The 23,660-nt window shown below is 43.6% G+C and overlaps 2 protein-coding genes across 3 annotated transcripts in view; both read right to left on the minus strand.

The window, feature by feature from the left end:
* Nucleotides 1-23,660, minus strand: part of LOC110368380 — a 718,672-nt gene that overhangs the window by 405,428 nt on the left and 289,584 nt on the right. The window lies entirely within an intron of this gene.
* Nucleotides 1-23,660, minus strand: part of galnt14 (UDP-N-acetyl-alpha-D-galactosamine:polypeptide N-acetylgalactosaminyltransferase 14 (GalNAc-T14)) — a 235,686-nt gene that overhangs the window by 8,409 nt on the left and 203,617 nt on the right. The window contains exons 10-14 of the mRNA XM_012853687.3: nt 18,047-18,173; nt 14,121-14,213; nt 13,372-13,455; nt 8,986-9,130; nt 3,793-3,912 (exon numbers count right to left, since the gene is read on the minus strand). Coding sequence (XP_012709141.2) covers nt 3,793-3,912; nt 8,986-9,130; nt 13,372-13,455; nt 14,121-14,213; nt 18,047-18,173 — 569 coding nt within the window. The remainder of the gene's footprint in view (nt 1-3,792; nt 3,913-8,985; nt 9,131-13,371; nt 13,456-14,120; nt 14,214-18,046; nt 18,174-23,660) is intronic.

Raw genomic sequence — 23,660 nt, forward strand, 5'->3', positions numbered from 1 at the left:
CTTCCTTCCTTCCTTCCTTCCTTCCTTCCTTCCTGTTTTCTTTTCGTTATCTTCATGTTTCTCCCTCCCTCCCTCCCTTCATTCCTTCCTTCCTGGTTTATTTCTTTCCTTCTCCTTTGTTTTCTCTCCTTCCTTCCTTCCTTCCTTCCTTCCTTCCTTCCTTCCTTCCTTCTTCCCTTCCTTCCTTCCTTCCTTGTTTATTTCTTTCCTACTCCTTTGTTTTCTCTCCTTCCTTCCTTCCTTCCTTCCTTCCTTCCTTCCTTCCTTCCTTCCTTCCTTCCTTCCTTCCTTCCTTCCTATTCACAGGGATATTCTCTGAGTTCCCTTCTTTATTTCCTTAATTTCTTCCTCCCTCTTTTCTCTCTTTCTTCCTTACATCTTACCTCCTTTTGTTCCTCTCACCTTTCCTTATAATTTTATATTTATATCACTTCTTTAACCCGTATTCTCTTCTCCCCCCCCACATCTGTAGTTCAACATAATTTTTTTCTTTACGATCTTTTTCTGATTCTGTTTACATATTTATCTTGTGATGTGTGGTTTTCTTTACATGCTATACATTCCTGTTTTTGTTCTTGTCTTGTTAACCTCTAACAAACTCTCAGAATAACGTCACGTATTCTTCAGCACATCTCCAAGCAGAATCCACCGCTCTCCCAATTTACAGCTTGGTTTTCACACTTTCGAGTCGGCTTTCAGTCGACCCGACAGAACGCAGCAACTTTTCCCCTGATTCTCTCCCCCGGCTGCCACATCTCCTCTACCTCAGCTTTCTGTCAGGCTGCTGCCACGAGGGAGCTTCACCGAGGTGTCAAAACATGCAGGTTTCTGGAGGCCGCAGCATCACCAGGCAGGAAGGGAATAACACAAAAAGTCATCTGGATACGCGTTTTACATTTACTTTTTCATCGCTGTTCGCCGTTGTGCTTTCAGCTCGTGTTGAAGAGCTTTATGGTATATGCAGTGTTACCCACACATCTTTTAAAAATAACATTTTGTCTCATTACAACCATGAACTTCAATAATACTGTATTTTATCATGATGATGTTATGGGGTAAACCAACATAAAGTAGAATATAGTTATATAAATGAGAATGAAAATGATTCAACGTGTTTTATAAATATAAACCAGTATTTTTTTATATGTAGCTCCCACTGCGTCAATACTTTAATTGCCTTGTAATAACAGCTTCCCGTTTTTTGGACAATGCTTCTGTACACTTTACTCATTACATTCTTGGAAAAGCATCCAAACTTCACTCGGACCGGATGGAGAGCATCTGTGAACATCGGTTTTTCTTTAATCTTGCCACAGATTCTCAGGTGAAACATGTCTGGACTTTGACTAGACCATTCCAACATTAACATTGGATGGTCCCAGAAGAAATAAAACTAATTTAAATCATGGTATTTAAAAAAAAAAAAAAACACGTCAAATTTTGTGTCATTATTTGAGATAAATTGAAACAGACATTTAATGTAATTATGTAAAATTAGCTTAATTATGATACTGTATTGGAAAATAAAAAAATAATGTTGTATTTTAATGATCTGTACAACATAAACCTTTAACTGCATAACAGTGATTTGTGATGTATTGGTCAGCCAATCATATTTGGATTTATGATATGGCCATGCTTAAAAAGATGCATTGTTAAAAAAAAATAGCTATATATAGTTGTTAGTTCAGGATTTGTTTGCATAGCTCCGGTTAGCGACTGGAAAGGATGAAATCGGCTAAAAAAAACTGTTCAGCTCAGAAGGTTCTGGTTCTGGTGGAAGAAAATGCTGTAGTGTTTTGAGTGTGTTTTACGGTTATTATCACAAACTTTATCTCCTTAAGGGTTTTATACACCGATGGGACATTAATGTTTGTGTTTTCCGGTCCGCTCATTACAACAAAATATAAGTGAGCGCCCATGGTCCGTTAGCATTAGCTGCTATTAGCTTCCCAGATAACTTACAGCTACTGACCCTAGTAAATGTAACCATGTTTTTTTTTTTAACATAAGGCCTGTTTCATTCAACTCAGCCACCATCTGTTGGTACTATGAGCAATGTAACGGTGTTTTGTGTAATTTAAGATTAACCCATCAAGCTAATGGCAACATACTCCGATGCACGTCATTTTCAGTCAATCGTCCACTACAGCGCCCTCTAGCTTCCTAAGTTTCCAATTTCAGGCTTAATTATTTCGAGTGTCCTAAAGATTATTGATTTTATTCAGCAAATCATTCTTTAAAATGTTATTTCCTCAAATAATGTTTTATCTAACTGGGATTTGCATTGTGAATGGGTTGAACATATACAAATGTTCTAAATTAGTTAAGCTAAATTAACCTCATTCCACCTTCTTTAACATGAACTTTGCTTCTCTAACTTAAAGCTGCAGTGAACCAGGATTCACTGAATCATTCTGATAGTTTCAACTATTTTATTTGTCCTTTTGTTTCTTTTGTGTGTACATAGTGTCTTAGCTTCTTTTATGTTCATTTTGCTTAGTAGTTTAGTTAAGTTTAACTAGCCTGGTAGAGAGGATTTGTTGATAGAAATATAGTGTTAATTCCAATAAACAGCATTATATAGTGATGTTCTCTGGATGTTATGTCAGTCGTTTGTCTATATTTTATTCTATATGTGTGCAGAGTTTGCTGTTAAAAGAACCCCAGTGCATGAATCATTCCTTTCAATTATTATCAGCTAATATCAGCTGTTTGGGCTCATATTCACCAGACAATACCTAACAGACAGAGAGTTATTTATTAGAACATTAAATAACTTAAAACATCCGTAGTGGCCACTGTGTAGGACACCTACATGACTTGTGCAAACTGCAAACAATACTTTTTATTGCTACTTTTTAATTGTTTAGCTTCTGCCGCTCTTTCATAAAGGCCAGATTTGTGTAATAGTCGTTCTATCAACAGATTCTGAAATAGTTCAAAGGGTATGAATACTTTGGGTGTGAACTCGGTTGCTTAGGTGTTTGTCAGCATATTTTTGCTTTCCTTTTCTCTGGCCCAGATGCTCTTTTTTGTTACTTTTTCACCTCCTGTCTTGATTCTTGCGGTGCTTTTTTTTATGCCCCTTCCCCTCCGTTCTGAAGTCTTTTCTTATTTTCCACCCGGGTGGTTCCCAGACGAAACAACAAGTAGCTGAATCAGATTCTGTGCCATGTCAGATATTAGAAAGCAGAAACATTTACATGTTTGTTTTGTGTCTGATCGAATCCACGCGTCGTCTGGGTTAGTTATACATCGCAGGAGTCCAGAAGCGACAGCCACAAACGCACACCGGAGCAGATTTTTCAGCAAACCGAACACTTGCTGAGGTCTAATGAGAAAATTTGATGCCATCCCTCGACTCTTTCTCTCCCTTCTTCTTGTTTCTTCATCCTTCCTCCCATGTCTCTCCTCCTCCTCCTCCTACTGCTACTTTCTCTCCTTCTTTCTCAGGTGATTTATTGGTTGTCAGGTTGTTCGCTGCTGCAGGGGCTTCTGGGACGGCGTCAAGGTGCCCAGTGGTCAGGTAATGACATGTGTGAGTGTGAGTGTGTGTGTGTGTGTGTGTGTTAACAGTGTTCAAAGCTGCACACTGCAAAACGTGTCAGGCATCTGCACGTGTGTAAATGAGCCAGCGTGAATATCAATCATTTCTAAAACAAATTCATCTTTAGATTAATTAACATTTTGATGTGTTTATCTGCCAGTTGATAAACGGCAGCGACTGGCCCGCAGAGACACGCCACCTGTCCGTCTGAGCTGTGGATCTGTGTGTGTGTGTGTTCAGACCTGCTTCCCGTCCGCCATGTTGCAGGGCAGCAGCAGGACCTGCGACGCCGGGAAGGTGGTCGACAGCGACAGGCAGTGCTGCTTCTGACGGATCTGCTGGCCGTGAGTGTACACCCATTTCTGGAGAGAACAAGATGCGTTTCGTTTATTAATCAACGAGCAGCGAAGGGGTTTTTACAGGCTGACCGTAGCTACATTTTAACCACCTCTTAACCTTGTGTGTGCTGGCAGGTTCTAACATGATAGAAACAAAATGTTTTTTTGTTTTATTTCAGAAGGTGAAACTCTGGAGGGTTCGACTCATTCTGGAGTTTGATAGATTTTGAGTTTCCGTCAGCCTCCTCGTTAAGACAAGACAAACAAGGGACATTGTCCCGCACTTTTTAAAAGCCCCATTTACACTACCCTTGTTAAACTGATCTGAGCTGAGACCAGTCCGAGCTTGGATCAGTTAACCAAGCCGAGCCTCGTTCTGACGACCGTTTACACACCACTCTCCCGCTTCGTTGGTTGCTCCTCGCGTCCTAGTGGCGATCTGCGGTACTACTGCTCTCTGGGATTGAAGGCAAGACAAAGCAAATCAAAACGGCGGCGCCCGTAACATTCAGGATGTTATGGTTAGACAGAGTCAGCTTTTGGGAAGTGGATGAGACAAACGAACGTCTACTCCGGGTTTACAGACGCCGGAAACAATGACAGATGCTGAGGTCCATCACGCTGCTAAGCAGAATCATCTCTGGAAACCGTGTGGCACAGTAAGGAAGCTAGTATTATTATGAAAGTCTGAAATTTGTCTGAATGGAGTGTGAATCGGGACGTGCAGCCAGACACGCCGGAAAAACCGCAGACAGTCAGCTGACTGTAAGAAGATGACGCGGTCTGCTCATGCGCTCTTCATTATCAGATAACCTGGACAGAAAAAACCAGGACAAGACCACATCTGGAACTGGTCTGCATTTAGCGCGGTCCGGTTGTGTCTAGCTCGGTTCAGTTCAGTCTGCTGACCGTGTACACTCAATAGTAACTCGGTTACTGGTCTCGGCTCGGTAAAATAAGGGTAGTGGAAACGCGGTATTTATCTCACTTCCTGTTGCTTTAGATGTTTTAACCCTTTAAAGCCCGATACAGGTAATTATGCAAAAACTCAAATTGACTGACAAAAAGTATTTTTTTTTCATATATATATATATATATATATATATACACACACACACACATACATACATATCTATCTACACATACATACATGCATATCTATCTACACATACATACATATCTATCTATCTATCTATCTATCTATCTATCTATCTATATATACATATAGATATACATAAAGTCAAATTATATATTATATTAAGTCAAATGTTGCCAGAGTTTATATATATATATATATATATATATATATAAAGTTTAAGTCAAATGTTGCCAGAGTTTTTTTAAAGCATGCATCTCAACAGTAAAATAAACCATGTGTAATACACCGTTCTGCTTTCCTTTCTGACATTCTCATTTAAATGGACTCCCCATCATGCTCCTCTTTGTCTTCGCTGAATATCTGAAAATTATTAACAGAGCTAAAAGCAAAGGGCTGATGAGGAGCTTTAGAGGCATGAAGCCAAGTCTTAATCGGGCTCCTTGCTGATTCAGATGACGCTGCTGCAGGTAAACACGGCGACTAAAAACAGGTCAGCACAGAGGCAGCGCGTGCGTGCTCAGCAGACGAGCTCTCCGGATAAACAAAAGGTTAGAAGCAGAGCGCACCGAGGCCTGAATTAACGACGACACCCGCAGCTCAGCGTACAGGGCTGGAAGCGAAGGCTCTGCCTGATCCGCCCTCTTTTCATGGACACATTCACAGCCTGAGAGGTAATTACATCACTAATGTTCAGAATCACAGTTGTGTGGCTCAGTGAGATGAATTTCATGCCGTCTATAATACAGCTGTCCACCTCTGACTAATGCAGCTGCATAATAGATTTGTGTCACGGATGACTGACACTGCACACGTTCTGCTCTGCAGGGCGATTATGCTCTCTCTGCCTCGCACATCTTTTTACCCAGGTAGAAAGATGCGTCTTTAGATGAGATACAACGAACAGAGAAATAGACTAAAGAAAGTCTACAGAAACAACACGACTAAGAGAAAAAGGAAGAAACAGATTGAATGACTAAACATCTTCATGGCTGAGCTTTAGTAATTTATAGGTTAGAAAATCTCTGACTGTAAAGCTAAAGCAGCTTTGTCCAGATGCAGCTGGGAGATTTCTGCACAATTCTGCCTTCAAGTCACTTTCATAATCACCAACTTTGTTGCCATTTGAATTTGTCCAGCTAATATAGATGTTTATTTCCATTAGGTTCTGTATTTTACTGATAATTACAAGTTACGTCTTCCTAAAGGATGGATTTTCCGCAGCAACCACAAATGGCAAACTGAGTTTCCAACTCTTAAAATTAAAAATGCTACTTAAGTGCTAAAAATATCAATAAAATGGGGTGACTGTAAGGCATTTAAATTTCTATAATGTCATTCTTTTCAACAATAAATTGCTAAAGTTTGTTTACTTTGCAGCGAGCTCTGCAGACATGTTTTCCATGGCCAATTAAAAATAAAATAAATCACAGCTTATGCTTGTGTGCACAGCTCACTAAGCCGTACTAAAGGCTGCACAAACTGTTTAACTTGACAGGATATCAAGTCACTTAAAATTTCTTAAGCTTTAATTTGATTGGCCTTCACTGACCCGATAAAATGTGCTGTTATGCTAGCATAGCATGAGAAAAAATACAGCCTCCCAGCTATAGGTTAGTACCAATAAAAATGTCTCCCAACGGACCCAAATTGTATTATTTAATTCATCCTGGTAGACACAACTTGTCAAATTTCCGGTGAGACTCAATCAGTTCAGTGTAATTTTTAGTGTTTATTTTGGACAGTATTGCTTCTCAGTGAGTTTTATTTTTCCTCCCGTGTTGTTGGTTTACCCTTTTTGCTGCGGCAACAATAAAACTATATGTTGACCGCAGGAAAATAAAGTACAAATACATTTCATGGGCGGCGGTGAACGTGTTGCTGTGTTGGTATTGAGGGATAAAATCGAAATGTCTAATTCAGCAAAAATATAAAATTCATATCCAGGAAAGTGACACAATTGTGTCAGATCAAAGACGGTTTTCTGGCAAAATATGAGTGTAAACCGAATCTATAACAAGCCATTCCTCTGACACAGAAACACTGGAGAACCTACTTTTAAACTAAGATGCAAGTTAAATGAAATCAATCCTTAAACTCCAGCAACAGCCCAGCCTGGGAGCTCAAACCTGACATCTGAGCACGAAACAAACAAAGGCTTGTGTTCCTCTTTTGACTCTGTCTCTGGATAAGAGACAGCTTCTCATTCTCACTGGTGTTCCCGGTGGGCTCTGCCAGGAGCCGAGGGATTTTAATCAGCGACCTTCAAGTCAGAGGCTGGTTCCTCCAGCCTGCAGGCATTTCAGCTGCTGACATGTTGGCGCTCTGCAAGCTGACTTGTTAGCGTGAATCACAGCCTCCACGCTCCCTCTAAACGTGGAATAATGACAATCCTGTGGGTATTAATTATAACCGAGAGGATGGTGAACACACACGCACACACACACACACACACACACACGCTCTTTGCTTCTACGCTAACTCTGAGACTTGCAGCAGAATAAAATGAAAAAAGAAGCCGGTCGACACAAACTGATACGGATCGTTTATTTTGCACAGATATTCTGGACGCATCTCGTGACTTTCTCACCTTCATCTGTTACTTTTAAGTCAAATATTCTCAGTGTCGATGTTACTTTTTGATTCTAAACCTGAACATATTCTCATATTTAACAGAAACAGGACATTCGTACACCACCAAGAGGATTGGCGTAATAGAGAGGAAAATATCTGACGACCTAAAGAAGGAAGGGTTATTTTGGAGGGATTTTATTCTTCATGGGATTAAGAAATTGTTTGTTTTTGTAAAATACATGGATGTGCAATATATGGATTTTCAGGAATAAAAATAGAAAGCATAAAAAGAAATATCTGATAAAGGCAAGCCTTCAAGTATTAGTAATCAAATGCTCTCAGATTTTCCTCCAAGGGTTTCAAGTCCTTTTGTCGGGATGCCAGAGAAGGTGACAGAATAACAGGAATTTTCTCCAGCTCTGTGCGTACAGAAGCTCAGCTCTGCTTGTCCACATGTTGCTGCACACTGCCAGTCAGCAGGCTGAAATGAGGATACAAAACTCGCAAGAAAGAAATTTGCAGTTGATTGGAAGTCTCTCCAGTCTTAAACAACACAAAGAGTCAGAGTAGAAACAAAAGAAGCAAACCTCGTCACCGCTTTAATGGTAATGTTTTACAATTACAGTCAGCGAGCTATGAGAGGCATCTCTGTTTGGCAGGAAGCTGCAGGCTAAATATTATCAACTTAGTTGCACGTTCCCTTCATTTTGTAGGGATATTATATTATATTGGAACACTTTTTTAGCTAAAGGAGCAATAAGTAATTTACTGCAAAATAACCCAAATCTTTCTCATATGTCAGCCAGGATGGAGATAACATTCCCTTCTCTCCATCAACAATGTCTTAGTCACGTTTTTCTCTGAATGACTTCGGTTCGGTGTAGCCCGTGTTTACTTCCTGGTTCCTGAGCCAATCAAATGAGAGCTCCCGTTCCCAAAACAGAGCGCAGCATTTGGTATTTTATCTTGGCAGCAGAGCAGCCACCTGTAAACATGGAAGCCAGTAAGAGAATCAGACCAGAACTAGAACTGAATACAACATCACAGACCTGTCCTGTGTAAGAAAAAACTCAGTGGAGTTTCCCAGCTTCTTGTGTTGTTCCAAACTGAAACACTAGGTGTCAGTATTACTTATTGCTCCTTTAATACATGAAATAATCATTTGAAAACCACCTTTTGTTTTTTACTCAGGTTTTCTTTCTCTGCTATAAAATAACAAACTGAAGATGTGAAAGAGTGAAGCAAAAAAAAAATCTGTAAGGGCAAATACTTTTCACAGCAATGTATAAAACCATAAATTACATTTTTATTTTCCTGAGGTAAGTTTGATGTAAACACAGATATATTTAGTATCTATTTTCCACTGGTTTGCAGTGAAATGAGTAAAAGTGTTGAAGGTTTTCTAACTGACAGCTGTTTGTACTCACCTGGCTGCTGGCAGGGGCCCCCTCTACTGCTGTGCAGGGGCCCAGTGTGAGGACGGGCGTCTCCTGGCCCTCCATCCTCTGAGACTCCAGACAGTTCTGCCTCTGGCGGATCACACCTGACTGTGAGTCTGAGTCGTCTGGGACCCTGACGGGGACGGCCGAGACGTTAGTTGGAAAAGGTTGGAAAATGGAAGGAATGTGGGAGTTTAACTTGCACACTGAGTCAGTAAAGCTATCAAAAATACACATTTCTTTACTTTGAAAATGCAAATATAAACCAGTTGAAAAAAGAAATGATGCACCTATTGAACACATATATTATTATTGTAAAAGAGTTGGGTGAGCTACATGAAATAGTCCTCTAACCCCCAGTTGGTCGAGGTAGATGGCCTTTCACACTGGTTCTGGTTCAGCTGGAGGTCTCTTTCCGTTAAAGGGGAGTTTTCCTCTCCACTGTCGCTACATGCATGCTCAGTATGAGGGATTGCTGCAAAGTCTACGACACAATGCCAGCACTGTGGCTCCATGCTCTTCAGGCTGATGACTCAATGCAATCTGCTGGGTTTCCTCAAACAGAAAACTTTTTAACCAACATGCCTTTCAGAGAACGACTTCAGGTACTTTGCACTTTGGTTTGTCTAGTTTTAAATTCAGTGGAGATTCAGAACGCCTCCAAGAACATCCGGTTGTTGAGCCCCAAGGCTCTGTAACCGCAGGGATGATGAAATGTAATTTCCTCATCATCATGTCAGAGCACCACTGTGACGGGTGCAGCTAGTACGACGTTCTTGCTGTGAAACCTGGTGATAAAGTCTGCAAATTAGATTTAGCATTTTATTGACATTAATTGACAATGCTCTTTGGTTAATGCAGCAATCATAATCTCGGCAGACATAAATATTTCACTTTATTTGATAGCAAAGCCTGGATCTGCAACATCCCACACAGCAGCTGCGGCTAGCTTAACCCAACGTGAAGCTGCAGAGGAAACAGCCCAATTCCCCTAAAAACTTGCAAATATTGGCTTGGTGGTGGGATGTGAACTACCTGCTGCACATAAAGGGGTCACCTGGTGTCTCAGTGAGGTAAGGGTAGCTAAAATGGTCTTTGTTATTCTGAATTTGGACAAAGAATCTGAGCCAAAAAGCACAAATTTTTCCCCAGTTTTCTGGTCTGAGTGAGGAAAATGACCTGAAACAGCCATGATTATCAGTCCAGAAAGTTTCTATAGTTTCCTCTTTAATAAACTATCCAAGCCGTTCTTGTCAAATTTTTTCCAGCTAGTCCATAAACTGGAGTTTAAGCCTTGCCGCATTAATTCAATCTGCTATCTTTCTCTTTTAATAACCCGTCAAAGGTTATTCTACGTTATAAGGGTCACGTCTGTTGTCCCCAGAGAGGAAGCCTGTTAATTTCATTCTGGGGGATTAACATCAGCCTCCAGCGAATAAATGGCTATTTTAAAGAGGGTGTGCTGGAGCTTGCATGAAAGCAGCGGCGTTTATGATCTAGTTTATAGTCTGCATGTAGAACGGCTGTTGTGTTTGTGTGAAGGAGAGCCGTGAAGTGGGCGGTTGTAGGTGTGGTGGGTGCAGACGGCGAGGTGAATCTGAGGGCCCCCTGGGAGCTGAGCCAATCAGGACGGAGTGAGAGATTTCACTCACAAAGGCGGTGAATGAGGCGTTCAAGAACTCAAATGGACGGCGTACGTGACAGGAGATTGAAGGTACGTGATTTTTATTTTATTTTGGATTTGCAGAATGTCAACAGCGCGCACCTTTAGCCGTAATTCTGACGAGCACGAGCTTCTGCAGGTCGCTCTTTGGTGCATTTTCCAATTAAAACGTTTAATCTGTAATAAAGCTGCTGTCACATGTGATGCGACTCTTCATTTATCTTAATGAAGGATGGAGGAAAGTTTGTAGCGACCTTAATGATGAGATTAAAAACTAATTTCTTTTTGAAAAGTATTTACGGTGAGAGAATCAACAGAATAATACCAAAGTTTTATGATGGAGAAGGTTTTGATTAAAAAAATGACAGATTTGGCAACCTGTGTAGTAGAGACCAGCATGTTTATAAATGTTGGGCGGCAAAACGGACATTTTAAATTATACCAACAATATTCATTTATAGCAAGCTTTTATGCAATGATCATTTCTAATTCTTAAAAAGTAGTTCTGATCTTTACTGCATAGAACTGTATATTTTAGCTGCATAATCTGTCATGGTTGAAATGATATAAAACACCTGAATAAAAACTAAATAAATGATTAATTTGATGAGCAACATATCTGGACTCAAGATTATCTCTAGAGGTAGTTTTAATAAAGGGACAGCAATTAAATCTAGATTAATCATTTAATCAACCTCAGACTGTGGAAAAAATGTGCTTTTTGGAAACATTGAAAAACAAAATATGTAAGAAAATATCAGTAAATACACAATATGTATTTACAGTAATACATATATTTATTAAGATAAAGTCAAAGCTGCCTGATAAAAAGGCAAAACGTGATCAGATTTCATTAACCAATTAGCAATAATGAAGTTAAATAAATAAGTTATCCACCATAAAACATATCTCTGTGGTAAATGTGGTTTACATTATTCAGAAACTGCCATTTACAGTTTGATCTACAGCACCATGTAAAAATCTAGTTACATTTAGTTAATTAGAATATGAGCTCAGATGAGGCTTTGTTATTAGAATAAAGGAGATTAGAGGAAAAAAATAACTATGCATGGTTTTCATTTTAATTTATTTAAAATAAATTAGATAGTGAAAAGTGTGGTGTGCATTTGTGCTTTGTCCCCTTTATTCCCCTTTATACCCATCCATCCATCCATCCATCCATCCATCCATCCATCCATCCATCCATCCATCCATCCATATTAAGTTAGTTTTATAGATCTAAATTCTGGCCTCAGTGGAGAAGAGACTAGAAGGAAGCCACTTCTTAAAGAAAACCAACACGAGTCCCATTTAAGGTTTTGGCACAACCTGGAGGACACAGCAAATAAATGGAAGAAGTCTAATCAAATTAGGCCAAAATTAAATTTATTGGTCTACAATCTCGTTAGAAGCTACATAAGATTTATGACTGGGTTGGGTTTCAGCTCCCGGCAGGACAACAACCCCAAACGTAGAGCTTGGGCTACATTTTAATCAAAGCAGACGATTTTTACGAGATTTTTTATTGGACAAATCAAGCTCCTTACATTTTACAACTTCTCCTACAGATTTTCAGCAATCAGCCTCAAATATTAAATATTTAGTGTAAATTAAAGGTTTACTGGTTTGTCATTAAACCAGTAAACCTTGACTTGTTAGGAAACAGGTTCTCACCTGCATCTAACTTATGATTAATGTAAAACAGGTCATCAGCTCCACTAAAGGAGAAATTTTATTTACATAAACCCTGCCCAGTGGAAACAGGAAGTGTTTTCACCATTTAAAATAAAAACTTCATCGACCCTTTAGCCATTTCCAACTGTGGCAAACATCACTACACTGACCAAAGCTGCACCAAATTGTTGTTATTTTTACAAAACTTATTTTTCCTGGTTTGGCTCGCTACACACCCACCAGGATAGTTTAAACTATTAACTATTTTGCACATCTAACCTTTAAAGACCATTGAAAGCACATTTAGGATCCATAACCCGGACTTTGTCATGTTGGAGGATCATCCTGGTCAGACCTTCACCAATCATTTACCATGAAAGAGAACATTTCTACAGATCTTACATCTTATTGAATGTGATTGCTGTTCCTTTATTAAACCTTCCTGTTTTTGTAAATATAATTTATCATGTTTGTTAGTCATGCATTGACAAACGCGTCTGAAACACGGTCCAACTCAGCCAAAAATGTCCTTTTCAAGGAGCTACGAGCTGAAATTTAAAATTACAAAATTCTAACTCTGTGCTTGTTTTCATCACCTTATTCCCCCCCCCCTCCCCCCCCTTAAAAACTTTCTGATTACCAGGAAGTTTATATGAGACTTTCTCTTGAGTTGTGCTCGCCTGCTCTGATCAGACTCCTCGCTGTCTCATTGTGCTCGACATCTGCTTCAATAAAAATCTGAACCTTGGAGTCCAACCTTTGTAGGAAGTGCTGCATCTTTTCTTACGATGAGCTCGCATCCAGCATGACGAGTCAGCAGAACGCTACCGCCGCACGCAAAGCAGAACAGATGAAAAATAATCTGGTTTTCTAACAATGATCCAGACGGTAATAAAGCCACTTTTTGGCGTCAGCCTCGAAATTTCTCCTTTAAGTTTGCACGCTCAGCAGAAGCTCAGCTTTTCCTGCACACACGAGGCTAAAGACGAATGCATTAACGCACAAACACACACATCAACACAAATATGCGTTCTTACTTGAGCTCGGGGTACACATTGTCCAAGTACCACTTGAAGGATTTGCACTTGAGCTTCTTGCGAAGTTCCACTCGGCCCCGGATGCTGGAAGAGACCAAAGCGAATGCTCAGCAGCAGACAGTCAGCCTGACAGAGTCGCTGCACATCAGATAGCCAGAAACACGCTCCACCGACACTCCAGACGTGAAATAACGCGGAGTAAGGGGCAACGCTGCGACAGATAACGGCTTATTAAGGCAGAGCCAGGCACATAATGACGGCGTATGATGTGGAAATGTCAGGATTCACATGTTGCTGACAGATAAACTGACATTTCAGTAAAACCGTCTGACTGTCTTAGAAAACCTGCGAGGTTTATGCTCACAATCCACGCTGGATTAAACCAGGGAGGGAGCGCTGAAACATTCAGTTTGGGATTAAAACATAAACGTGACACAGGAGGGTCAGAGCAGGGATTCATCAGCGTCTTTGGTTTAACCACACAAGGCTGGAAAAATTATAAAATATTATTTAATAACTGAGAGAAATGCTCTTTTAGTTGCTCCAGAGTTTAAATCCGTGCTTTCAGACTGAAACGGCCACTCCACATGTCGTTGGGAGCGATAAACCCTTTTTTTTGATTAAGCAAAATTACCGTATTCCTGAGTGTTAATCTGCATAGTTCAGAGTAATATAATGTCGCAGCGAGGAGGCAGGACACGTGTGAGTGCGAATATACGATGCGTGCAATCAGTTTTGTTTGTTCTTACTCGCCGTAGGATTTCCCCCGAGCAGCCGGCCGCGCGGAGTAGTAATAGAGGCTGAAGTCGTCCATCCACACCTCCGCTGTGCGACGCGTGTTCCTGGTGCCACAGGAAAACACACAGACAGCAAAATCAAGCTTTGAGGAGGGAAGAAGTGCAACAACTTGGATCAAGAGCCAAAACAACGTGAAGCTATTCAACTATTTAAAAAGAAGTATAATTTCTTTGAGTGCAGCTTTACAAGGACAGAGCAGTATGGAGGGGTGGGATTATAGAAGTTATTTACTTCTGCACACTCCTATTCAGATATGTACTTTGGTTTTGTGCAATTTGTGTGATGGATGTATTTATTTTTGTCTGAACATCTAAACGACAACGACCCGAAACACACCAGTAAATCCTACAAGAGCTGGCTGAGATTCAGGGAACGGGAAGTCTGGGGTCTAGTCAAAGCCCAGATCTGATCCAGAGATGCTGAGCGGTGACTTGAAATAGGCGGCGAAAGAAACCCGTCAAACATCTTAGAGGTGAAAGTGAGGAGGGGACGATTTTCAGCTAAAAGGGGGAAAGATATCCTCACTTTCTACTCTGAACACACCTTTTTTTGTTGGTTTCTTTTGTTTAATTAGTAAAACAAGGTTCATTTCTGTTGTTTCAGTGCAACTAAATTACTTTATTTCCCTGAGATAAATAAAAACAAAAGATTTGACTTTGATATGTGAGCATTTCTTTAGAAACAACAGAAATTTTATTAGCTAATGTATCACGTTACTTCTCACGAGTTTCGTCTGACAGGTTTATACTGGAGGTAAGATACTAAATGCTCCGCACGACCACACCACAACCAAGCCTCAAAGTCTGGCTATGCTAACAGCAGGAAAGCAGATTTCCATGTATCTGAATGAGTTTTGTGCACTCAGAGATCCCAGAAACAGGGTAACACTGGAAAGTTGAGTGGAGGGATCTCGTTCGGTCCGTTTTCTGTGCGACCAGGACGATCTTCTATTTTCTGTAGTTTGTTGCAGATTCTGGTCCTGCTGGTGTGAATGAAGACAAGATCGCAGGAGGAAGGAGAGGGAAAACAGATAAAAACGCACATCAGGAGGTTCAGTCGGCCAACCTGCTGCTTTTAAACGCAGCTCCTGCAGAGGAGGCCCGCCCACCTTCGATTGGATCCAGGTGATTGATCACTGATCGCATGTGTGCATTTTACACTGGGCTGAGCGAACTTTTCTCTTTTCTATTCAAACACAGATGCCAGTTCTGATGATTTTACTGCACATGCATGTTTTGTCTCGTCCTAACAGGATTTTCAGGTGCTCCATCTCTGTGTCCGTGTGCCGTCAGCTCATTCCTGTTCAACCCGCTGCACTTTATTCACCCACGCTGCTGCAGCAGTGAAGCCCATTTTCTCTGCCTCTCATCCCATTTACCCCTTTTGTCTCGTTCTCCCTCTCCTCTCAGTGTGTCTCTGTTGTAATTAGCTATTAGCGGAGTTTCTGCGAGCTGTGAGCGATCTCATTGAATTGACAGAAACCCTCCATTACGGGCATTACACGCGCAGGCCGAGGCAGCTTAATGAACGAGGAACAGAGAGGGGACACGTAACGCTCGTGGGCGTAAAAAAAAACATAAATACGTGTCGCACGAGGGCTTCGGATCCGAGCGCGCGCCTTTCACGTCGGCACGAGTTCCCGGCGGCGAAAGGAAAACGGCGCAATCGTGGTAATCGAGTTATCAAGCAGCAATTTTCGGCGGAGCACATATTCATAATCCTGTCTGCCAACAGAGAGGCTTCCTGCTAATTAACAAGCCGAGCGACACGCCAGGCAGACGACGGCAGCTTTGTTTCCGAGAGCGCCGCTGATCACAAACATCAGGTCGCCGCGGCGCGAACAGGAGTCATCATCCTCCTCGCAGAACAGATGTTGCCTCGGTAACGACCGTCGAGGAGCCAAGTGAACAGCTAAAGAGTGGAAAACACAAACCGCCTCGGCGTTGCCGTGAAGTAGGCAGTTGACACAAAACAATACGTTTTAATGGGCGGTTTGGACGGAGCCTCGCTCTGAAGTGGCGTTCCACGGCTAGAGAGCCCCCCCCCCCCGCCCCCGCCCCCCACCCTGGCATCCTCAGGGCCCGGCTCTGCCAATTAAGCCACGGAGTGAACTCAACTCCCACACCTTGTAGCTTTAATGTTTTGCTTACAGACCGAGGTTAATGACTGACTGAGCAGCTGAAGGAATAATCTGTTGGATAAATCATCGGTCTGCGGCGTTTAGCGGATCCCACGAGTAACGCGGTGATGGAGTGTCGCAATTAAGCTGTTGCTCTTCCTCACGTCTCCCAGTTTGTCATCGTCGCTGTTTACCAGCAGGCATCAATTCAGGCCCGTAATGGTGACTCAGATTCAAACAGCACACGAGCGATTACGTTTAATTATCAGCTTCGTGTTTTCTAACTTGTTTGAATCCTTGATATGGGAAATAAACGCTGTAGTCATAGTGACGTTGCTTCTGCACTCTGAAGGCAACGTGTAATCTTCCCACGGCCTTGATTGATCTGTTAATACCGGATCAATTCTCGTGTGTTCTGAGCACATTACCGCCGTTAATGGATTACTGGCCTGCCTGTAAACACGTCTCTGTTTGAACGGGTTGGAAGGCGCAGGGAGGAAGAATGCAGCTTATGCTAATGGGATAATATTGTACTGGCAGCTCAAAGGCTCCCGGGCAGCTGTAAATCCACCATAACAATGATGCGAGCGGAGAGCGGCGGCGGCGTGCGGCTCACAGAGGAAACTCTGGATGTCGGTTCGCTGCGAGTGCATCAAGTCAAGCAGCAATTAAAGTCAGCGGGGACGGCTGTGAGGGCAGCAGGTGCTGCAGAAGGGCGAGGATTACGTGGGTTTACAGAGAAACAAAGAAAACTTTTTTACAAGTTGGTAATTGTGTGTTAAAGTGAGTCAGGAGTTCAGGGTTTAGAGAATAATAAACCCAGAAACGCTCTGTTAATTCGCTGCTGCAGTGATATGCTGTCATCATAATCATCTAACCAAGACAACAAGACAATATTGTGAGCAGATAGTGTGACTAAATCCTGGAAAAGCATGAATTTGAGAATGACTTACAACTAAAATGGAATGTTTCTGCAGCATCGTGAATTGTTCTGTTTGTCTTTACTTCCATCTGGTTATTAGAGACGTACATGAAACTTTTAGGCTTCTATTGCCGCTTTTGAACTGCACTTTTTTTCAAAGTGAAAGAATTATACAGCATTGTTGATTGTTAAATCAAAAACTGTGTTCAACTTTAAACTTATTGCTTTTCTCTAATCAACATAGGGCTGAAACTGGCTTTGAACACCACATATTTATACATAAAACTCCACTAAAGTGTCCACTAAAGTGTCCTTAGTAAACTTAAGCAGAACTGCTTAAGTTTACCTGTTTAGTTACTTTAATCAATGTGTGTTTGGAATATTTTCCTGTTGAAATCCCAGTTGTGTCCAGGTTTCAACCATCTAGCTGTTAAACTGAATTAAATTTGAGATATTTGGTTGTAGTCCTCCTTCATATATCCATTCAGTTTGTGCCATGCATCTCAAAAAGGGAACTAAAAGTAAGTAAATATTTCTTGAAATTAATGCATTTTGCCTTGATTTGAGTCGGTAAATAACACTATTTACCAATGGAATAGGATTTTTGCACTTAAAATAAGATAATTGACAAATAGCCTTTTTTACCTGCTGAAATCAAGGAAATACTCCTTTTTGCAGAACAACGTCTTGAACTTTGGAGAAAACCCAACTATGCTGAATTTTTTTGCCTAATTTCATACAGAAAGGGAAAAAATTCCATTTGAATCGAGGACCTTCTTGTTGGAACGCCTGTAGCAGCTCGTTTGTGATTAAATTGTGATTGTGAAACGTCTTACTTGATGTACGTGTTGGCGTTGCCCTCAGGAAAGACGTAGGGGTGTTTCTTCCTGAAGACGTGACCCACTCTGCTGCAGGGCAGGATCTCCAGGCTGCCGCCACACTGCCAAACCCGGAACGAGATCTCTGCAGACACACACACATTTTCATTTACTCTGTCATCACTCACAATTTTCTTCCTGTTTCTGCATTTGCTAACAATGTTGAGCCCCATTTACTTTGGACCGTTTTCCGGTTAGAAGTAAGAAAACAGAGATTTTCCAACTGTTGTGGCATTCGACCACGCTATAATAAGCAACAGAAAGAAACAACGCATTTCCTGGTATTATTTTTACGTTCAAACACAAAAGCAACATTTCCACCTACAGAAAATGAAGTCGTTAGTATCATTAAACACCCAGAGAGATCTGACCATATTAAAACATACTGATATTTCTCACCTTTAACAGGTCAATTGCACTAGAAAATGTGATGCACCAGAAAAAAAAGCTCTTCAAACCCGTGGATACCTGAATTGGGCTTTTGTCAAGACAGCAAGAACATCCAGAAAACAAACAACTGCAATTATCTGACATTTTTGACCAATCTGTATAATATGACCCAATCTGTATAGTATGATTGAATTTGACTTTGTAAAGTGCCTTGAGATGACATGTTTCATGAATTGGCGCTATATAAATAAAATTGAATTGAATTGAATCTGCTGAAACTTCTCCCTCACTGGCTTTAAACTGAGGAAGCCCTCCAGATGGAGAGCAAAACATCTTCAGCTACAAGACCTCAAGTCCAGTTGTTCAGTTTTTAGCCTTTTTTGGGTCTGCCATGTTCTGGATGAGTGAGCGTCTTCTTTAGCTTAGCCACTAATGAGTCTAACGTTGTGCTACGGCTCTTTGTACTGGCGCTGAAGAGATTTTTTTTTACAGTTTTTCAATGATGCTGAGATGCATTTAATAATATTTGACCAAAATCTTTGAATGGGCTGAACTTATGTAGCGCTTTTCCATTCATACTGACCACTCAAAGCACTGTACAATAGAGACACATTTACCCAATCACAATCTCTAACATGCACATATTTATACACCGATACACAGCTCAGTAGGCAACTTGGGGTTTAACTGCCTTGCCCAGGGGCACATCAACAAGGGGAAGCTGGAATCAAACCCACAACCTTCCTATTGCAAGACAACTACGCAACCCATCAAGCCACAGTCGTTCTTTAATAATGTATTGATCCAAACTGAATGTTTTGTAAAAAGCAGAATTTATGAAAGCCTTTAAGTTTGTAAAAGCACAGAAAAGCTTTCAGGACCACCACAGACTAAGACAAGTATGAAAAAGAGGATCATGTGGGCTTAACAAACCTTAAACTGAACCAGTCAGAAGCTACTTTCAAAGACGATTCTTAATTTTCTCCAAAGTATTGCCAAACATCTGGTCTCACCTTGTTTTTGTGAATTGTCTTATCTCAGGTGTTTTGGCAAACTCCGTCAGAAGTGCAAAACTGTAACTATCACCATCTCAACAATGGACGGCAGCCATATTGGATTTCTAACTTTGGGGTTGGAAATGATCCTCATGAAGGATTTAGACCTGATTCCTTTACCAATTATTTCTTCTTCCTTATCGTAATTAGAAAACAGAAAGGAAATGGCTGCAAAGTATTGCTTGATGCCTTTTTTTGATGTTGTGCTGAGGATCCGTCCGTCCGTCCGTTGTCTTCCGCTTATCCGGGGTCGGGTCGCGGGGGTAGCAGCTTCAGTAGGGAGGCCCAGACGTCCCTCTCCCCAGCCACTTGGGCCAGCTCCTCAGGAGGAATCCCAAGGCGTTCCCAGGCCAGCCGGGAGACATAGTCCCTCCAGCGTGTCCTGGGTCTTCCCCTGGGCCTCCTCCCGGTGGGACGTGCCCGGAACACCTCTCCAGGGAGGCGTCCAGGAGGCATCCTGACCAGATGCCCGAGCCACCTCAACTGGCTCCTCTCGACGTGGAGGAGCAGCGGCTCTACTCTGAGTCCTCCCCGGATGACTGAGCTCCTCACCCTATCTCTAAGGGAGAGCCCAGACACACTACGGAGAAAACTAATTTCAGCCGCTTGTATCCGGGATCTCGTTCTTTCGGTCACAACCCAAAGCTCGTGACCATAGATGAGGGTAGGAACGTAGATCGACCGGTAAATCGAGAGCTTCGCCTTTTGGCTCAGCTCTCTCTTCACCACAACGGATCGGTACAGCGCCCGCTTCACAGCAGACGCTGCACCAATCCGCCTGTCGATCTCCCGCTCCATCTTCCCCTCATTCGTGAACAAGACCCCAAGATACTTGAACTCCTCCACTAGGGGCAGGACATCCTCCCCAACCCGGAGAAGGCACTCTACCCTTTTCCGGTTCAAGACCATGGTCTCGGATTTGGAGGCACTGATTTTCATCCCGGCCGCTTCGCACTCGGCTGCGAACCGCTCCAGTGAGAGCTGTAGATCACGCCCTGATGAAGCCAATAGGACCACGTCATCCGCGAATAGCAGAGACGCAATCCTAAGGCCACCAAAGCGGATCCCCTCAACACCTTGGCTGTGCCTAGAAATTCTGTCCATAAAAGTTATGAACAGAATCGGTGACAAAGGGCAGCCTTGGCGGAGTCCAACTCTCACCGGAAACGAGTCCGACTTACTGCCGGCCATGCGGACCAGACTCTGACACCGGTCGTACAGAGACCTGACAGCCCTTATTAAAGGGTCCGGTACTCCATACTCCCGGAGTACCCCCCACAGGATCCCCCGGGGGACACGGTCGAATGCCTTCTCCAGATCCACAAAGCACATGTAGACTGGTTGGGCAAACTCCCATGCCCCCTCAAGAATCCTGCTGAGGGTATAGAGCTGGTCCAGTGTTCCACGGCCAGGACGAAAACCACACTGCTCTTCCTGAATCCGAGATTCGACTATCCGACGGACCCTCCTTTCCAGAACCCCTGAATAGACCTTACCAGGGAGGCTTAAGAGTGTGATTCCTCTGTAGTTGGAACACACCCTCCGGTCCCCCTTTTTAAATAGGGGGACCACCACCCCAGTCTGCCAATCCAGGGGAACTGCCCCCGATGTCCACGCAATGTTGCAGAGCCGCGTTAACCAACACAGCCCCACAACATCCAGAGCCTTAAGGTACTCAGGGCGAATCTCATCCACCCCCGGAGCCTTGCCACCGAGGAGCTTTTTAACAACCTCGGCAACCTCAGCACCAGAGATGGGAGAACCCGACCCAGAGTCCTCAGGCTCTGCTTCCTCAATGGAAGACGTGTTGGTGGGATTAAGGAGGTCTTCGAAGTATTCCGCCCACCGACGCACGACGTCCCGAGTCGAGGTCAGCAGCACACCACCCCCACTGTAAACAGTGTTGGTACTGCACTGCTTCCCCCTCCTGAGACGCCGGATGGTGGACCAGAATCGCTTCGAAGCCGTACGGAAGTCTTTCTCCATGGCCTCTCCGAACTCTTCCCACGCCCGAGTTTTTGCCTCGGCGACCAGCAGAGCCGCCTGCCGCTTCGACTGCCGGTACACATCAACTGCTTCCGGAGTCCCACAGGCCAAAAAAGCCCGATAGGACTCCTTCTTCAGCTTGACGGCTTCCCTCACCGCTGGTGTCCACCAGCGGGTTCGAGGGTTGCCACCACGACATGCACCGACAACCTTGCGGCCACAGCTCCGACTAGCCGCCTCAGCAATAGAGGCGTGGAACATGGTCCATTCAGACTCAATGTCCCCCGCCTCCCTCGGGACGTGTTTAAAGTTCTCCCGGAGGTGGGAGTTAAAGCTCCGCCTCACAGGGGACTCCGCCAGACGTTCCCAGCAAACCCTCACAGTACGTTTGGGCCTGCCCGGTCGGACCGGCTTCCTCCCCCGCCATCGGAGCCAACTCACCACCAGGTAGTGGTCGGTGGAGAGCTCCGCCCCTCTCTTCACCCGAGTGTCCAAGACATGCGGCCGCAGGTCAGATGAAACGACAACAAAGTCGATCATTGAACTGCGACCTAGGGTGTCCTGGTGCCAAGAGCACATATGGACACCCTTATGCTTGAACATGGTGTTTGTGATGGACAATCCATGACGAGCACAGAAGTCCAACAACAAAACACCACTCGAGTTCAGATCAGGTGGGCCATTCCTCCCAACCACGCCCCTCCAGGTCCCACTGTCATTGCCCACGTGAGCGTTGAAGTCCCCCAGCAAAACGAGGGAGTCCCCAGGAGGGGCACTCTCCAGTACCCCTTCCAAGGACTCCAAAAAGGGTGGGTAATCTGAACTGCCGTTTGGCGCATAAGCGCAAACAACAGTCAGAACCCGTCCCCCCACACGAATGCGGAGGGAGGCCACCCTCTCGTTCACCGGGGAAAACCCCAACGTGCAGGCACCGAGATGGGGGGCAACAAGTATGCCAACCCCAGCTCGGCGCCTCTCACCATGGGCAACTCCAGAGTGGAAGAATGTCCAGCCCCTCTCAAGGAGACTGGTTCCGGAGCCAGAGCGGTGCGTCGAGGTGAGTCCGACTATCTCTAGTCGGAACCTCTCAACCTCGCGCACAAGCTCAGGCTCCTTCCCCACCAGAGAGGTGACATTCCACGTCCCAAGAGCCAGCTTCTGCAGCCGAGGATCGGAACGCCAAGGTCCCCGCCCTCCACTGCTACCCGTTACACATTGCACCCGACCCCTTTGGCCCCTCCGACAGGTGGTGAGCCCATCGGAAGGGGGACCCATGTCGCCTCTTCGGGCTGAGCCCGGCCGGGCTCCATGGGCAAAAGCCCGGCCACCAGACGCTCGCCAACGTGCCCCACCTCCAGGCCTGGCTCCAGAGTGGGGCCCCGGTGACCCGCGTCCGGGCGAGGGAACACGAGGTCCAATAATTGTATTCATCATAAGGGGCATTTTGGGCTGCACTTTGTCTGGTCCCTCACCTAGGACCTGTCTGCCTTGGGTGACCCTACTAGGGGCTTAAAGCCCCTGACAGCATAGCTCCTAGGATCATTGGGACACTCAAACCCCTCCACCACGGTAAGGTGGCAGCCCAGGGAGGGGTGTGCTGAGGATGTAAAATGCAAATGTAGAAAAAAAATAAACCTCAGCGCCACAATGTGGGAACAGAAAACAACTAATAGGCAGCTTGAAACCTAATTAAAGTAGTGAAAAAGGGCCTATTAATCACTAAGGAGGAATAACCTATGGAGACGGAGACTGCATCTATCTCCAAGTTGGTCTTTTTTGGCTAAATATGACGATGAACCAGAGGAGCAACAGAGCTAGTCTAAAACAGATGTTCGTTGGGAAAATGTAACCACCCAAAATCTGACCAATCCTCCTGTTTATTTGCAGCTCAGCATCTTTTGTTGGACGTCTTTCAGGTTGTTTCCTATCTTGCACATGACTGGCAAGTGGAACAAGCCTTCCTGAATATTTCATGATCAGCTTACGGACTCCGAGGAATCTGTAGGGTTAGTTTTTGCCCTGTCATCATTTTATCGGCACTGCGCTTTCATAACATCCAACGATTCTGGCTGAGTTTCTGCTCTGAATGCAGCAGCACGTGCAAAACGAGAAAAGGGACTCTGCTTTCTCCAAACAACGCT

The sequence above is a fragment of the Fundulus heteroclitus genome, unplaced genomic scaffold (assembly GCF_011125445.2).
Source record: "Fundulus heteroclitus isolate FHET01 unplaced genomic scaffold, MU-UCD_Fhet_4.1 scaffold_36, whole genome shotgun sequence".
In the NCBI taxonomy this organism is placed as follows: domain Eukaryota; kingdom Metazoa; phylum Chordata; class Actinopteri; order Cyprinodontiformes; family Fundulidae; genus Fundulus; species Fundulus heteroclitus.